Consider the following 17,290-nt stretch of genomic DNA (forward strand, 5'->3'; position numbering starts at 1 on the left):
GTCGGTTCAATGGATATCCAGCAACCGGTTTGGAGTGTCCGAGTCACTGCTAACATTCATGTCACTCTTTGTGGCACTGGTGACTTCAACCTTTATATGCCTGTCTATACAACCTCATCCTTCCATTTGTTCTTGTTTATTGTTGCACTGTTATGTCGTAAAACTCCTAATGTGCCAAACTGGGTTTTTCATGCCAGAATTCCGTAGTGTGCTTCTCTGGTAACCAAGCGACAAAGCATGAAGGAGACCACCCAGACCTTGTTGCTTTACCTGAGTGAATGACGAAATCGAGCACTGACATCTACATTGCTCAGTTCTTGTGTCAATATGTAATGTGAAATTGGTGCATTTGCTCATAACTCAGATTTTCTGGCATGCACATTGTATTTTGTATGCTGAGTCATGCAGCCTTTGTCTTCCTCTTTAATGTCCGTGTAAATGAAGAATGTCATCGTTGTATGAAGACGGTAATGGGCTGTACAGCTACCCTATTCACAAAATTCAGTGTCAGTTTTCAAGCACCACTTATTTGCAGTCACATAAAACATAAAATCAAGGCTCCGAAAAAAAGAGAGCAAAGCAAAGCTGACCTTTTATTGTAGCAGGAGCAGATTTGTGAAACATTCACTCAACACATTGTTGCACCAGCGGATACTGGAAGTTAGTTAGGATAGCACATACAATCCACATTTCGTTTATGATGGGGCCCAGAGAAAGCGGTATGAGCCTATCAAAGATGTGACAACTTTTGAAGTGCTGTATGCGCCGCTCAACATGTATCCGCAGGGATGCTATTTCCTCCGTTTCGTTCACGTCTTCTTCACTGAACTCACCTCTTCTGAGGAAAGGCGGGTTGTTCAAGGCCACGTTAATTTGCTCGAGTATTTCTTCAATCTTGAAACCTTTGTCCGCCATGACATAATCACCATCACCGAAAGGAAGCGCCGAGAAACCACTCTTGCTCACACATTATTTGTCAGAAATGGATCCTGGTAGCAAACTAGAGACAGCGGTCACTGTTCCGTCGGGTGAGATGCAAATCAGCCCTTTGAAGGTGTTCGCTGATTTGTATGATGAAAATGTTGCTGACAGCAGTGCCAGTGAGCTGGCTGCCTGACATTTAGTTTCTGTTGCATCTAGGTTTACTCTTGTCGCAGAATACTTTCCTTGGAAGGATAGTGGCATTTCCCTTTGTATATCCCGCAACCTTTGTGAATGTCGAACGAGCACGTTCAAATATCCCTCACCGCCCCCGCGCCGAGTCACGTGACGAGCGCGCATGCCACCAGGCTTGGGGAGAGAGGGCACCTGGCCACTCTTCTCATGCCCAGCTCGGACGTGACGTCACGGCTATGCACTAGACCGGTAGGGGGGAATGTCGGAGAGTTAAAAGGGAGCAGCGACGGCGGGAAGCCTCTTTTTCCTGCCGCGGCGATCCTGCGAGTTGCCCCTCCGACAGACCTCCCTGCCTGCCCGCGCCTCCTGGACGACTACACTCCGGTCGACGACGACTTGGTAAGCTACTGAACCTTTTATCGGATAGAACATTCTTCCGCAGTGTGCTTTGCCTTGCACTAGGTAAATAAACTGTTTCCTAGCGTACTCTGTCATTGCCTATTTCGTCCGAACCCGCCGTGGCTGTGACTCTGCGCCATGGGTTGGGGACACGAGTCGCTTACAAGAAACGCCTGCGTGTAGCCGGCACAGAATCTCGCCTTCCCGGCCGGCTGGACGCGGAGTGACCCCATATTTTGGCACCCGAACGTGGGGCGAACAAGGCAACTGAGCAGTGTACTTTGTTGGAGCGAACGACTGTAGAAGCCCTAACAAAGGATGACAGCTGATAGGCTTGACTTCCAGTCTTTGTTGATGCTGTCAGAGCTAGCGGCACAGAGCGAGGGCTCCCTACTTGACTTGCCTTTAGAAGGTGTAAATCTTGAGTGTTCCACGCGGAATAGCCGAGTTGCATCCCCGGGCGCGTCGGCAGGACTTAGGCCTGGTACGGGGGGCTCCACATCGGGCACCTCGCCGCTCCGTGGTGCGAACAATGAGGCACCTAGGCCTCCTCATTCGACGCCATCAGCGGCTGCGCCCAACTCCGGGGGCGTTAGTCCGCAGTCATTCGAGGTGCTCTTGCAGAACGCAGTGCAAGTTGTGCAGAGCTTAGCGGGTATGTTGCAAAACAATTTGCAAGCCCCGGCCCAGGGACCCCGTGTTAGGATAGACGTACCTACTGACACAGGGTACCATGACAGAACCGGGGCTAATGAGTACCTCGACCGTCTGTTGCATTATCAGCAAGCGACAGGAATCGCAGACGCCGAACTGCTCGCGCGTGTTGTGCCTGTTTCTTTGATGGAGCAAGCGGCCCGCTGGTACCGACTAACCGGACACCGAGCGAGGACAATGGAGGAGTTTAGCGCAAGCTTTCGCGACGAATTTCTTCCCCTGAACTACGAATGGCGTTTCAGGAGAGAGCTGGAACTCCGCACCCAGCACCCCAACGAGTCTTTGTTAGAGTACGTCCGAGCGATGGACGAACTGTATCGCCTCGCTGACCCTCGCGCCACAAACACGGAGAAAGTTGAGCAAGTCACACGACAAGCGCACCCGACTTTCGCGGCCTACCTGAGAGGAGGCAGGTTTAGAGATCTGGACGAACTAGCAGCTGAGGCGAAGCGCATTCAGGGCGACATCCTCTCAGCGCGAGCGTACCGGCCACCGCCACCCGCATCGCAGTCACTTGAGCCGCGCTGTTCGTGGAATGGCACCTCAGGGCGTAGTCCGTATAGAGCTGAAGCGACAGCACAGTTTGCTGACGAGCGTGTCCTGAGGGGTTGGGAATTGTCCGACCACGCTTTTGCCCCATTCAGCTACGCGTTGCGAACAGCACACCCTGCCGCAGAGCGGAACACACGTAGCCGAGATCGCAAGGCCGACACGTGGCCGCACGAGCGGCCCCCACAGTCCGCACCTCGAGATCGCGATCGAGACGACCGACCGGAACGTGGCGACGAGCGCCTAGCCCGTCGGAGCCCGAGCAACCGTTGGTACTGGTGTCACCAACCGGGGCACTTCGCCCGCGACTGTGGCCGCCTTCCCGCCCGTGAGCAAACGCGGTCGGGAAACGGCCACAGCCGCCGCTGATCGACCTTCGACTCCGCGCGGCGTACACACAGAACCCCGGTTTATTGGCGCCTTTGGCATGTCGTGTAGGAAGTTCTGTTGACTTGCCAGCGCCGTTCATTGAGCTAACGATAGCTCGAAAGAAATTCACCGCGTTTCTTGATACAGGGGAAAGCGCTTCTTTGTTCGGTGACGAGGTGCTAAACCATCTCCGTCAGAACAAAATCCGGTTGAGAGAGTGCAATACCACTTTTCGCCTCGCGAGCGGCACAGCGCAATCTAGCGGTGCAGCTAGGATAGTGGTTCGCTGGGAAAGACGCGTGCGGCGACAACGCCTCGTTCATCTTCCCTTTTTATCCGTTCCTGTAATTCTTGACGACACTTCCTAGCCAAGACAGGCATTGTGATAGACATAACCAGCGGAGGCTATCGAGAGCGCACCACCGGCGCCTTGAAGCTTTTCGCGAAAGCGCCCGCGGCCTCGCAGGCTCCGAACGCGACGCAAGCGGGGGGAGACCGTGGAGAATCACCCCCGCCGACCCGAGAACCGGCATGCGAGCGGCGAGTCGCCGCTGAGAGAGGGCCCACAAAGAATGCTGTCGCGGTAGAAAGCTGTTCTGCCGTGCCAGGGAGGGCAATGCACCCTTTGTTGTCGGAGGTGAACAGCGTATCGGAGAGGGAGAAGGCACGTTTGTCATCTCTGTTCTACGAATTCAACGCGGCATTCACGGACCGGCCTGGCCTCACTACACTAGTAAGGCACAGAATAGACGCGGGTGATGCACTGCCTTGGAAGTGCAATGCTAGACCAATTAGCTTGGCTAAGAGAAAAGCACTAGACGGCGCCTTAGACGAACTTATCGACACTGGCGTTGCTGAGAGGTCTAACAGCCCATGGGGCTTCCCGGTAGTCTTAGTTCCAGAAAAAGCCGATACATATCGGCTTTGCGTGGACTACCGCAGACTGAATGAGGTTACGAGAAAGGATGCGTACCCTTTATCAACCATTTCTTCTCTAGTGTCCAACCTAGGTGGCGCAAAGTACTTTACTACGCTCGACGCTAGCCGCGGATACTTTCAGGTTGAAATGGATGAGCGTGATAAGGAGAAAACTGCTTTCACTTGTCACAGAGGTCTTTTCCAATTCAAGAGAATGTATTTTGGCTTGGTAGGAGCACCTGCTACTTATCAGCGCCTAATGGAGCGTGTTCTGGGAGATGCGAAGTGGCAACATGCGCTCGCATACCTAGACGACATCGTGGTGACTGAAAAACATTCGAGAAACAACTGCGCCACTTAGGGACGTCCTAGAGAGGCTGAGGTCGGCGGGAATCACTTTGAAACCGAAGAAGGCGCAGATCGCGGCGACCCCAATAACACTGTTGGGGTTCACGATCGACAAAGGCCGCATTCTGCCGTGCGAGGATAAACTCGCGGCTTTGCTTAAGTTTCCGAGGCCGTCAGATATAGCCGGTCGCAGACGCTGCCTGAAAATGGCGAAATATATCGCCAGTTCATCTCAGATTGCGCAGCGCTGCAGGCACCTTTGACAAAGCTTTTGAAAAAGGGCGAGCACTGGAGTTGGGGTCACGAGCAAGAGGTTGCACTGCGCAACCTCACCAAGGTGCTCGCGGACACGGCTGAGTTGCAGCTACCTGACCTAAACAGGGAGTTTGTGATTCAAACAGACGCAGGCGACCTGGGCTTAGGAGCAGTGTTGCTTCAGGAGCATGAAGGCGTCCTCCGACCGGTAGCGTTCGCGAGCCGTTCACTGACGCCGGCAGAGAGGAACTACTCGGTGACAGAGAAGGAATGTCTCGCGATAGTTTTTGCTCTGCGGAAGTTCGACTACTACGTCGACGGGGTGGCATTTGTGATCGAGACGGATCACATGGCGCTCACATGGCTGAGACCACTCAGCGAACCCAGCCGCCGCCTGGCGCGTTGGGCCCTGTTGCTGCAGCGTTACGACTTAACCGTGCGCTACCGCAAAGGGAAGAACAACGCCGTGGCTGACACACTCTCGCGAGCGCCTGTCCAGAGCGAGGAAGGTCACGCGACCGACCGCCTGACAGAAAGAGAGAGTGAGGGACAGTCCCCAGCCGTAGCCGATGTAAGGGACGCGGACCTACCGTTAATCCCGGGCGAGAGCGTGAACCACGTGGACTACGCGAGTTCCGTGGGGATCGTGTTCAGCAGAAAGTAGCTGCTCAAAGCTCAGCAGATGGATCCGTTTTGTCGAAAAGTGTTCGATGGGCTGCGGGAGCCGGGCAGCCGGGCAGCCGGGTCGCCGCGCACACGGGGACAGCTGGTTTTGCTGTCGGTGCGGAGCGCTTCGAAACAGCTGGTAGTGTTGTGAGCGCGCTGGATTCTTATCTGCTGGATTCCATCGGCGTCCTGCTGAGGTATATCCCCTCCGAGAACGGCACAAGCGAGGCGTTGAAGGTGGTGATACCGCTAGTGTTGAGAGCGGCACTGTTACGTTACTTTCATTACTCGTGCATCGCTGGGCATGCAAGCGGCCCCAAGACTTACTTTAAGTTCTGTCGCTTTGCTACCTGGCTTGGCATGAAAAGGGACGTAACACGCTACGCCCGCTCGTGCCATTTACCCAAAGCGCGGAGCCCCGGGGTGGACGACCGCCCGGCCTCATACAGCTGATTAACAGCCAGACTCCCTGGCAAATCGCGGCGTGTGACATAACGGGACCGTAGTCCACGACACTGAGTAGGAACAATTTCTTGCTGGTGGTCACGGATCACTTCAGCAAGTGGGTTGAACTTTTTGCCCTTAGAAAGCTGACGGCACGGGTGATCATGGAGAAGCTGATGGACATATTCACCAGGTTCAGTTTCCCAGAGCAGCTGATAAAGGACAACGCGTCCTACTTCACTACGAAGGTGTTCGTAGATTCGTGCGCTGCACTCCGCATTAAGCACAAGAAAACGACCACCTTATTATGCTCAGTCGAACTCCACGGAACGAGTCAACCGCAACATCAAGCACATGCTTGTCGCGTACTCTGAGAGGCACAAAGATTGGGACTCCTATCTGCCGGAGATCGCGTTCGTTTTGCGTTCGACCGTTAACCGCTCGACTGGGTATGCGCCGTCTTCTCTCAATCTGGGTAGAGAGCTGCTAAATCCGATGGACCGGGTTCTAACGGACAGCAGGAAGACGCCAGTCACTTCGTCAGCACGAGCTGAATAAGCGACGCAGCTGCGCGCTAAGATGACGGAGGCCTTACGCAAGACTCGCCGCAACCTGAGTACTGCTAGGGCGCAGCAGAAAGCACAGTACGACCGCTCGCACCGGGATGTTCACTACGAAGTTGGCGATCTGGTGCTTCGGCGCCAACACGTTCTGAGCGATGCTAAAAGGCAGTTCGTGGCCTCGTTGGCGCAGAAATGGATCGGGCCGTTTCGCGTGCGAGAGAAGCTTTCCTCGCTCGTTTACAGGTTAGAGGACTTGCGGTCGAAACCGAGTGGCGGACCGGTGCACGTATGCGACTTGAAACGTTAGGTGCAGCGAGATGAGTGGGTCCAGGACACAGCCCGACCCGCGCCGCAGTCGGAAAACGAGCGCTGCGATCAGCTGGCGAATTCCGCGTCCCGCTATAACTTGCGCCGTAGGCAGAAATAAAATCTGCCTGCGCGGACTGGAGCGAAAGCGCAAGCCGACACGCAGTCTCGTTAGATGCACGAACGTACGGGCCGCTCATGCCGATCAGTATTGCGTAATACTTACTTGCGTTAACCCTCATGACTCTCGAGAGGGCCGAACAGCTACGTAGCACGCGCTGCTGGAGTTGGCTACATCTGTGTTGACCTTTTTCAGCGCAGATGGAAAAGAAGCAGGGCGCATCAGAACGACATCGTTCATCACTACCACCAACTAGAAGCCACCATACAGCTTCGGCAACGCGCCGCGCCCATGGCCCGTCGCTACGCCCAGCCCGCTACCTGCAGCCGCCGCTCTGCTGTACCCTGGCCACCCCTGCCACCCGCCACATCGCGTCAGAGCTGCCCGCCTGCCGACTGTACACCGCCGCAGCCGCCTACCCAAGAACAAGCTGGCCAAAAACAGAGAGGGCTGCCGAGACCCCCATTATCACTTCAGCCCTGGGCCTTCGCCAGCTAACCAGGCATGCCAGGGCAGCCCAGCCGCGGCCTCTACTGCAGAAGCGCCGCGGCGCTCGCCCCTGAGGCCACCTGACCCCGCCTCTCAGGGCGGCGCAGCCACGGACCTGGCCTCCAAGCTCTCGAAGCTGGGGCCAAGGAGGCGGTCAACCACCTTCACCGGAGCGGTGCAAAAGCGGGTAATCGGAAGACGGCGACCGATGGCGATCCACCTTTCGACATCGGCATCACGTGGGTGGCCAAGCCTTCGGACCAGCTGATCGGTGCGGGCGTGGCGCGGACGTCAACAAGTGCACCGGCGGGGGCCAAAGAACTTCGATCCCTGGATGGCGGAGAAGATAAAGTAACGTTGCGCCTGCTTCTCTGTTCGGGAGGCTTATTAAGGAGGGGAGGATGTGGGATATACAAATATCCCTCACCGCCCCCGCGCCGAGTCACGTGACTAGCGCGCATGCCGCCAGGCATGGGGAGAGAGGGCACCTGGCCACTCTTCTCATGCCTATCTCGGACGTGACGTCACGGGTACGCACTAGACCGGTAGGGGGGAATGTCGGAGGGTTAAAAGGGAGCAGCGGACGGCGGGAAGCCTCTTTTTCCTGCCGCGGCGATCCTGCGAGTTGCCCCTCCGACGGACCCCCTGCCTGCCCCCGCCTCCTGGACGACTACACTCCGGTCGACGACGACTTGGTAAGCTACTGAACCTTTTATCGGATAGAACATTCTTCCACAGTGTGCTTTCCCTTGCGCTAGGTAAATAAACTGTTTCCTAGCGTACTCTGTCGTTGCCTATTTCATCCGATCCCGCCGTGGCTGTGACTCTGCGCCACGGGTTGGGGACACGAGTCGCTTACGAGAAACGCCTGCGTGTAGCCGGCACGGAAGCTCGCCATCCCGGCCGGCTGGACGCGGAGTGACCCCATAAGGTGTCCTTGTTAGTTTGGTGAAAGCAAAACTGGCCCAGGTAATAGAGATTCTTGACACTGTGGCAGTTGACACACACAACCTGTCAGCAAGGTCTTTTTCAAATAGTCCCAGGCGCATTCTCACAAGAGGAAAAACTCGTTTTCCACTGTGAGGCATCTTGGCCTGCCTGCCTGCAATGGGTGCGCTTGTGACGAAGATTTCAGTCTGATATTTTCTCCCTGTACCCCTGGTTTGCAGAAAACAAAAATTGTTTTAAACATTCCATATGATGGCGGACCGGTATAAAATCTGATATCGTCATCACTGTGCTTGAATCGGTCGACCGAGAACTTTCTTCCAACTTTCTTTTCAAGCTTCTCTGCTGTTGCTTTGCCGAGTTCCAGTTCTGTGCTGGTACAAAACAGCCTTTCTTTCATTGATTTTATTTCTTCTTCCTTTTCTTTTGCTTCTTGTTTTGCTCTTTGAAGTTCCACATGAGCATGTCGGAGTTCTTCTTCAGCAACTTTCAGCTCCTGCTTCACTGCTTTGAGTGATTGCCTCAGATCTTATGCTTCTCTTTGTGCAGTGCAGTCCCATGTACTTGAGGCGGCTGTGACTTCAAGGAGCTGCTGTCCATTTCAGCATCCAGACATGCTGCTGGTACATGAAACTGTTCAGAACGTTCATCAAACACGTCAGCTTGCATTCCACTGGCTGCTATCGCTTCTCCATTCAGAGCAACATTCTGCACGCAACGCTCTTTCGGTGGCTTCCTTTGCACCTTACTTTGCTTGCGTGCAAAATTAAATATGCATGGCACCGCATCATCCGTGAGGCGCCTTGTGCCGGTAGCGTAGTTTGCGCAAAAGTCGCCATCAGCAAAGTGCTTTGAGCATACCTTTGTGTGCTTGTTTACGTTGAACTCCTTGCCCTCGTCTCTCCTTATTGCGACAATCCATTTTTTTAAACCAGGATTTCTGGGGAACCCTAGGAAAGAGACCTGCAAAAGTACAGCCAACTTAGTAATTGGTAAGATACACGATGCAAAAGAATAAACAGGCACTTTGAAAACATGATATCTGATGCTGTCTTCTTGCACATTCGTCAGGGTAATGAAATAAAAAATGAACATTTTCTTCATCTCTTCAGTACATAGTACAGTTGAAGACAGAATAACATGGGCCACGCTTGTGCAATCAAGCTCGTCTAAGCATCCTCTAGGAATATTAATGTAATGTCTAATACTTCTGCAAGTGCCGCATGTGCCCTTGCACATAGAGGAAAACCTATGTATGTTCGCAAGGCAAGAGTTGAAACCACAGAGTGTGGCCCGTAATATTTTGTCTGCGAATGCGCTTCAGCCTGGCACAGACAGAGTTCGGGGGTGCATATGCACAGGAAAAGTTTATCCCTGGTGGTAGCATCCGTCACGCGGTAAGAGTTTAGGCGCACCCGCGTACCGTTAGTTTCTACTAAGCTAGTGGGATGACTCTGAACACACTAATAATGCTGCCAAAGGCTGAACTCTATGCACACGAAATTTCGAGCGAAGGCTTTAGCGACGAACGACGCTGTCGCGCTCTTTTTCCTGTGTCGCGCTAGGTTTTTGCATTCACAGAAAATGTTGCCCGTAGCCCAGAAAAGTACGCCGCTTATGCTTTGTATTAGGCTTCAAGTTTGTGCGCTCCTCCCCATGATCCATCGTCGCCTGAGCAAGCGCACCGGCTTCGGTCATCGCCGTTGCCGTAGAGAAAATATTCCTTTTGCCTTGACTGTGAGGCAGAGCTACAAAACCTAGCTTAACTAAACGAATCTGCTGTCGATAAACGAGGGCTAACAACACTTGGGGTGGACTCGACTACGAGCAGGCGCACTGCAGGGAGAAATGCGTGTCGATCCGGGTACGGGCGATCGATCAGTAGTGCCGGTGCGTTAGCCGTCGGTTCAAAATACTCGGGTTGTAGCGTTGTTTGCTCACTTCAGATCAAGGTGACAGATTACCGGAGTGCTTGCTAAGCCGCAGGCACTGACCCAACAAAAACACACCGCTGTGCTGCTGCACTCCGCCTATGTCGCCGTCCTTTTCCTGCAGGTTTGCAACGGAGAGAACGACGGCGCTCCTCGCCGCGCTGCCTCATCATGCTCTGTTTCGCGCACACGGAACTCACTATGAATGGTTGAGACGCGGATGCTAGCAAATCCGAAACAAGCGCGCTTGAGAAACGTTTTGATTTTATGACACGCCGAAACAGTCGACAGCATCGGAAACAATGCACGTCCTCGAGTGCACCGAAGGTGGCACCTTTATGCTTATGCTCACTATACAGCGGAAGGGCTACACGGTAGAAGGAACTTTTCGCTTCTCTTGCAATACTTATATGGTTTATTTTAACGTGAAAACGAACGGGTCACGGACGAGAAGGAAGAAACATGCAGCTTATTCATGGGCTTCGCGCTCTGGATACACACCTTGTTTCCGTGCGCGTCTCTAACGCCGCGCTGGCTGCAGAAAGGCACACAGCAGCATGCCGGCATCGCGACTATAGATTGGAGCAAAGAACCAATGCAAGGAATATGGCTAGGAGACAAACAAGAAATTTTCGCTTGTTGTGCCTTCGCCGAGGGCCGTGCTTTTCAATCCGGCCCGAGCGCAGTCCGACAGCCGTATGCCCAAGTAATGGTGGATGCACCGCGGTTCGATCGCCACATACCAGATGGCGGTGAATTTTCTAAAGGGTCTATTGCACCTGGAGCACGACCCAGATACAGGTGCCGTCGTGCCACTCCGATGAAAGTGGTTCAGCAAGAAAGGAGTAAGAGTGGTGCCTGTTTGAATTCGCCGCAGAAAGACCAATTCTCGTCGCGTGAATACCATCGGGGGAAGCGCAGGCATAGAGAGGGGGTTTCCCACTGGCGTGAGGTAGGCGGTACAATGTAGTTTCTTCACAAGCTTCTCCGCGGCCGGATCTGCAACCTCAGGTGTGGTAGCGACGGAAGGAGGAAGAGTGTCGGAAGCTCTGGCGAGCACGGTAGAGAGATGAGCGCGTGCTAGTCTATGAGACTTCTCGTTTCCAGGGATATCGCAGTGCGCAGGGACCCAAAGGATGCTAACGTGCTGACCACGTTTGCGAAGCAGGAGTGCGTTATGCCTCATCTTCTGCATTACAGGGTCTGTGTAGAGAATGTTGGCGCATGCCCGGTGGGCTGCTTGGGAGTCCGTGTGCACACGATGGTGAATGGGGTCAGTTTCAGAAGAAACGATGAGAGCCGATTCCAAGTAGTCTAATATGGCCATTAACTCGGCTCGGGTACTGAATGGCGCTTCTGCCGATGTATGGTGGCATCGGCCCTGACTCTCGGCTGTCTGGTCGTACCACGCAGTGGCGTAGTAAGTGTGGCTGCTGCCGTATGTAGGCAGTGCAGTGTCCGTGCACCCAACACATTCAGTTGAGGGTAGAGAGTGCCACCGCGGTGGCTCAGTTGTTATGGTGCTCGGCTGCTCACCCGAAAGACGCGGGTTCGATTCAGGCCGCGGCAGTCGAATTTCGATGGAGGTGAAATTCTAGAGGCCCGTGTACTGTGCGGTGTCAGTGCAGGTTAAAGAACCCCAGGTGGTCGAAATCACCACGGCGTCCCTCATAGCCTGAGCTGCTTTGGGACGTCAAACCCCATAAACCAAACCAAACCAGTTGATGGGAGTGAGCTCGTAGCCTTAGCATGCCTCTTGCCATAAGCCCGGCGCCGCATTTGCTGATGCGCATCCATATGTAGTGGAAGTGGCTTCCCTTCATTGAGTGGCGTGGTTTCCTAGAGCGGTGTCTTGCTGGACAAAGCGGGCAATGCGTGTGCATCGTGCCCGAGGAGCAATAGTGTGTGCTGCCCGGCGTTTGTGCCGCGAAGTCTCGTCCGCTGCGTGTGGGTGTGCATGTCAAGAAACTCTGAGAGGTCATTCAGCTTACTGCAGCTCTTGAGCGCATCAAGGCGGGTGCACCTCGGAAATCCTGCGTCAATGCGTCTGGCCTCAAGTAAGCGGGCAAGCGAGAGCAACTGCGTACGGTTCACAGGATGGTACGGCAGCCCGTACATGATGCAGGCGACCAGAAAAGCTTCTACAAATTGCCGCATTTTGTGTTCGTGTACTCCGCGGGTGCGGTTACTGATTCTTTGTAAAACGTGCAGAATTTGTTTTGTAGTCTTTTTGATGCGTTGGACCCAAATGTTCGCTGTGCAGTTCTCGTCCATGTGCATGCCAAGTATTCGGATAGTCAGCTTTCGTGCGATGGGCTGGTTACCGATGGAAAGTTTAAAAGACCACTTCTGCTCCTGTTTCGTCATGATGATCCGGCCACCGTGAATGACGACAAACGCAGTTTTATCTGTGGTAGTCTGTAAAACAGTTTTCGTTGCGTAGTTGTAAATGATGTCATGGGCTGTTTGTAAGGCATCCTCCTGCTCGCCGGTGGACCCCTGATGTGTCCACAGGGTGACGTCGTCAGCATAAACCGCATGCTTCAAGCCCGGTACGTAAGCAATACGCCTCGGTAGCTTGTGCATAGCTATATCAAACAGTGTTGGGCAGATAACGGTACCCCTGAGGGACACCTACTAAGTTCTGGTGGATAGAACTGGTGTCCTGACCAACTTGGACCTGGTAGCTACGCTCCTATAGGAAACCAGCTATGAAGTTGTATATTTTCCGTCTCAGTCCGAGGTCACAACCTTTTGTCATGATTGTGATGTGTGGGACGTCGTCAAAGGCCTTGCGTATGTCCACTCCGACAATAGCCCGTCGGTGCACCGAGTTAGGGTCGAGGACGTCCTCTTTGAGGTGGAGCAGTACATCTTGTGTAGATAACCCAGGGCAGAATCCATACTGTGTGGGGGCCGAAATGTCGTTATCTTCAAGGTACGACATTAATCGTGTGTTCACCATGCTCTCCATTACTTTACAGACGCAAAAGGTTAAGGAGATACGACTGAAGTTAGATAAGGTATGTGGTGGCTTGCCAGGCTTCGGAATGGGTTTGACCAACGAGAACTGCCAAAACCCCGGCATCCAAGATTGAGTTAAACTGTTCTAGGAGAGCTTGCTTGTACTCGGGGGGGGGGGGGGGGGGAGGGGGGGATTACGTAGATGGGCGGCGCGCACCTTATCGGCTGCCGGAGCACTACGTGCATTAGCGTGCTGCAGGGCATGTTCCAGCACGGGCATGGTGAATGGCTTGTTAAGCGGGTCGCTCTCCTCGGAAGGCTCATCCTTCTCGTACGCGGACGTGGTATCTGACGGCCAAGACCTCTGCGGGGAGAACACTTGAGCGGCCTGTTGGGCGAGTTCCTTACCACTGATTTCTTCTCGGAGGGCAACGCGCACCGCCCCCTCGTAAGTCCTCCGCTGGCCAAAAAGGGAACGTAGGATGGCCCAGACTTTAGATGTGTTAGTTTGCCTGTTGATGGAGTCACAAATTTCCATCCAGCGGTCTGATATGAGCCTGTTAGTATAATATTCTATGGAATGTTCTATGGAACGTTCTATGTAAAGTACCTCATTTTGTGGTATGCAGCACGACCAGACCGCCTGTATTGTCCGAGAATCCGGTGCCTTCTATCCTATAAGGTCAGCGAATGCCGATCAGGCACGGGGTGGTCAGAAGAAACTCGTAGGCTGTTCGTAGCTCTCCGCTTGGCTTCGCAAAGCTGTGATACCAGCTGGTTAATGTGCCTGACATGAGGCTGCTGCCCCAGTACTTCACGGTATTTATCCCAATGTGTGGTATGGCTTAGCCTCGTAGTGGCATCTGGCTTCATCTTCGTGTTGGCGTGGCCTCTGCAAAAGCGTATAAGTATCGGGAAATGGTCACTTCCCAAGCAGTCGTGTCTAACACTTCCCATCGAAACAGTTGTGGACGGGTGCTCCAGGTAAGATCAGGGGACGTGTCTGCTTGGTGACATGTCTGTCCTAGGCGAGTGTGTGTTTGGAGCGTGTGAGAAGTGCCAGCCCCCTACTCCGAGGCTTCTTGCATGATACGTCTGCCTCGCTTACAATAACACTATAATATCTTACAGATAAAGACATTTGAAATGGGAGATGAAGCTGAGGTCAACAGGTGCGTGATTAGCCCTATTCCTTCTATTTTCGGAAACGATGTAAACGGAAAAGACGAGGAATGCACTGAGGTGAGACTTGTACCAGGCAACCAACGACGCTTAGGGACGCGTTGTACCCTGGTTGTGTGCACAGGTACTGCTCCCCTCCGCATGTAGTACAGTACTGTTTTCGCGGGTTCAGCGAAATCTTCAGACGGGGCGTATCCGTCGTAGCCCACTATTCGCAGCACTGGACCGTTCACCTCCTGAAGGATGATAAACAATTGTCTTTTATCGCCTTGCTTGCTGATGAACCGGGGGATCCCGTCCGCCCTTTTGCTGCGAAGCGAACGAAAGTTCCACTGTAGGACGGTTTCCCATGGCAATGGTCCTGAAGAGCTAGCCATGGTGAGGCTCTGTGGCGTTAGAGGCAGTTAAGTTTGGTGCTGCCCGAGGAGTAGGTAGAGCGGGTGCTGCCGCGAATGTACGATGAGTAGTGCCAAAAGGGAACGTGCCCGAAAGCATAAGACGCTCCATGATGGTGTGGACTCTTGTTTTTATGGGTCTACTAATAAGTTCTTGTACTCTCAAGGATGGACTGCTCTAATTGTGCCATTCGTTGTTGAAGACACCGCTAGAACTCTTTGGGTGTCATTGGAGCGGGAAGATATGTATTACGGCGTAGCTGCGAGAACGCTGTCGCTAGCTGAGCTACTTCCTGTCTGGACAACTTTGCCGCTCCTTCAAAAGCAGAATGCTTGGCGAGCCCATGAGGCGAACTTGAAACTGATAAGGCATGTTCATTACTGGCTGTTATGTGTCCGTTCGCCTGTTTAGCAACTTGTGCGTAGGTGCTTTGGCTGCTTTCTAAGTGCGCGAGGGCTACCTTTGGGCCGGTGTAGAAACTGCGCCGTGTTGCCTCGGCAACCCGTTTAGACAAATTTTCTCCTTTCCGTTCTCGAGTTGGCTGTGCTGACGTTCGTGTGCCTGCCCTTTCTTACGTTGCTGTTTTCTTGCCGGCTTATGCTTTTGTTTTGTGCACTTTGTTCACTTGTCGGCATTTTGGACAATTTTTGGCCATGGCCAAATGAGAACCTCCGCAGTTCCGGCATTCCGGTTCTGCGTTCGGGCATGACGTGCCCTCTTCGTGTTGCCGCGAAGCGCAGGCGGAGCATATTGCTGTCCCCACGTTGGGGCATTGCTTCTTGTGGTGTGCAATCTTGTGACATTTATCACAAACCGCAACTCGCGGACGGTGCTGAAAAACACGGACCGTAAATGACCGTAGTCCGACTTCGTAAGGTTGGCTGCTACCTTGAAAAGTTATCATGGCAGTGCCTTTTCCACAAGTGGGCGCGCTTGCAGGATTTTGCACTTGCTGCAATGCAGATAGCTGATTAGTTCCTCAGAAGTCATATCCCCAGCTTTTCTAATGATTCCTCTGATTTTATTATGACCAATGGTTTCGTATGCTTGAAACAGCACGTCGTTTCCATTGGTTGTCACGGTCTCTATAGCAAGAAGTGCCTTTCGCACCTAGGATTCCACCACGTCCACAGCGAGCTGGTTGCTCTGGCTTGAGAAGCGCACCGTAAATTCCGTTATCGCATCTTCATCAGAGACTTCGAGATGAGCCGCAGTATGGTGCGTTATGAGTCTGTCTATCCGTATAAAGTGCCTATCTATGACTCGGCACGGTTGCTTAGGACGAAGAATGATGGTGTGCTGGTATTTGCGTGGGGCCGTGTCGACCGGCGTCGCCGTGTTTTTCGTGCAAGGGCGCTATGCTGGAAGGCCCGAGTTTGCTGAAACTCGGAACCTTCCCGAGCTCTGGCGCCGCCCTCAGATGAGTGAACTAATGGTATAGTGTATTAGAATATGGGGTAGTGTGTTCAGGGAGGACTAGCGGCTGTCGCTGTTGATGTCGAAAGCCATGAGACGGCGCCACCAGAGCATGGGCTGTCACTGCATGCACTCCTCCCGATACGTGGCGGTGCGTTCTGTGCATTGCACCCAATATTTTTGGTCCTTTTAAAAGCCAACGCTTCAGTAACGTGCCCTGTAAATGTTTGTCATTGTACATGCATGACAAATAAAATTAAATGCGATAGGACAAGTCGCACACGGAAGAAAAAAAAGAGCAGTGACTAGCAGACGGCCGCGAAACAGCGAAAATGGCGGAAAAACAGCTCCGCTAATTTATTGTAACAACGTCATTGAATTCAAACAAAATTTTAGAAGGAAGAACACAATGAAGTCTGCAGGTCATTGTTAATATACTAATTTTCGCTGCCCTGCATTCTTCCCGACTACCTCATATTTTCTTTTGCTAAGAGTGCGGCTCCAAATTCTTTTCCAATAGCTGCAATGTGTACAGACGCAGAGAACTTACAGTTGGTACCGCTGCTGAGGAAAGATAGAACACAAGGGTGCTGAACAAACTGTTGTGCATACTGCAGCGAGCAGGAAGCGCGACCTCGAAATCGTGATCAATTCATGATCAGACGGCCGCGGTGGCATGCTTTTTCAACATCGGCTGATTTTCGCATGCAGTTTTTTTTTCGCCCTGCCTCTCGCGACTGGTTGATGCCCTTGACAAAACAATGACAATTAGCTCGGGTTATTGGGAAGCAACGTCGGCACGGCGTCCGGCGTCAACTCTGGTTTCCCGCGTGGTATGCGGACTTCTCCGTTTATAACGTGCACGTAATCTCTGAGAATGCACGATGGCTCGAAGTGCAGTTCTTATGCCGAGTACGTTTCATCCAGGGTCTTGACTTTCCGGTGCAAATTCCGCTCCTAGATCTGCCTGCACGCTTCATCTTTTGGAACAGCGAAAAGCGACGGCTGCTCACCCTTAGTCCAATGGTAGCCTGTTGTGTACCTAGGTGTAAAGCAGTGCCGTTGGCGCCGACGATTCGGCATTTCTTCACTGTCGGACGGCCAGCGGCAATTATAGCACGAGAAAGGGATCACATGAAAAACTTTCTGTGAGCCGCGTACCAAGCAACCGCGTCAATGCACGCGTACGCGTCACT

The 17,290-nt window shown here is 53.1% G+C and overlaps 1 protein-coding gene and 2 pseudogenes across 1 annotated transcript; 1 reads left to right on the forward strand and 2 right to left on the reverse strand.

The window, feature by feature from the left end:
- The window catches only part of LOC149356544 (uncharacterized), a 30,788-nt pseudogene extending 17,150 nt beyond the window's left edge, over positions 1-13,638 (reverse strand).
- On the reverse strand, positions 625-1,185 carry LOC149356547 (uncharacterized; annotated as a pseudogene).
- LOC149356548 (uncharacterized) lies at positions 1,834-8,784 on the forward strand. The gene is made up of 3 exons (XM_089575368.1): positions 1,834-2,966; positions 7,147-7,444; positions 8,755-8,784. Exons 1-3 carry the CDS (start codon positions 1,834-1,836, stop codon positions 8,782-8,784), a joined length of 1,461 nt encoding a protein of 486 aa, XP_089431494.1.
- Positions 13,639-17,290: the final 3,652 nt, after the last annotated feature.

Source organism: Amblyomma mixtum, chromosome 3 (genome assembly GCF_055824585.1).
Source record: "Amblyomma mixtum isolate Tamu chromosome 3, ASM5582458v1, whole genome shotgun sequence".
In the NCBI taxonomy this organism is placed as follows: Eukaryota; Metazoa; Arthropoda; class Arachnida; order Ixodida; family Ixodidae; genus Amblyomma; species Amblyomma mixtum.

Excerpts from the sequence above, each read along its gene's own strand:
- LOC149356548 (XM_089575368.1), top strand. The coding sequence starts at position 1,834 with ATGACAGCTGATAGGCTTGACTTCCAGTCTTTGTTGATGCTGTCAGAG. Across the intron at positions 2,967-7,146 it reads CCGCACGAGCGGCCCCCACA|AGCTGCCCGCCTGCCGACTG; the intron begins GTCCGCACCTCG and ends ACATCGCGTCAG. Across the intron at positions 7,445-8,754 it reads CCGGAGCGGTGCAAAAGCGG|TGCAGTCCCATGTACTTGAG; the intron begins GTAATCGGAAGA and ends CTCTTTGTGCAG.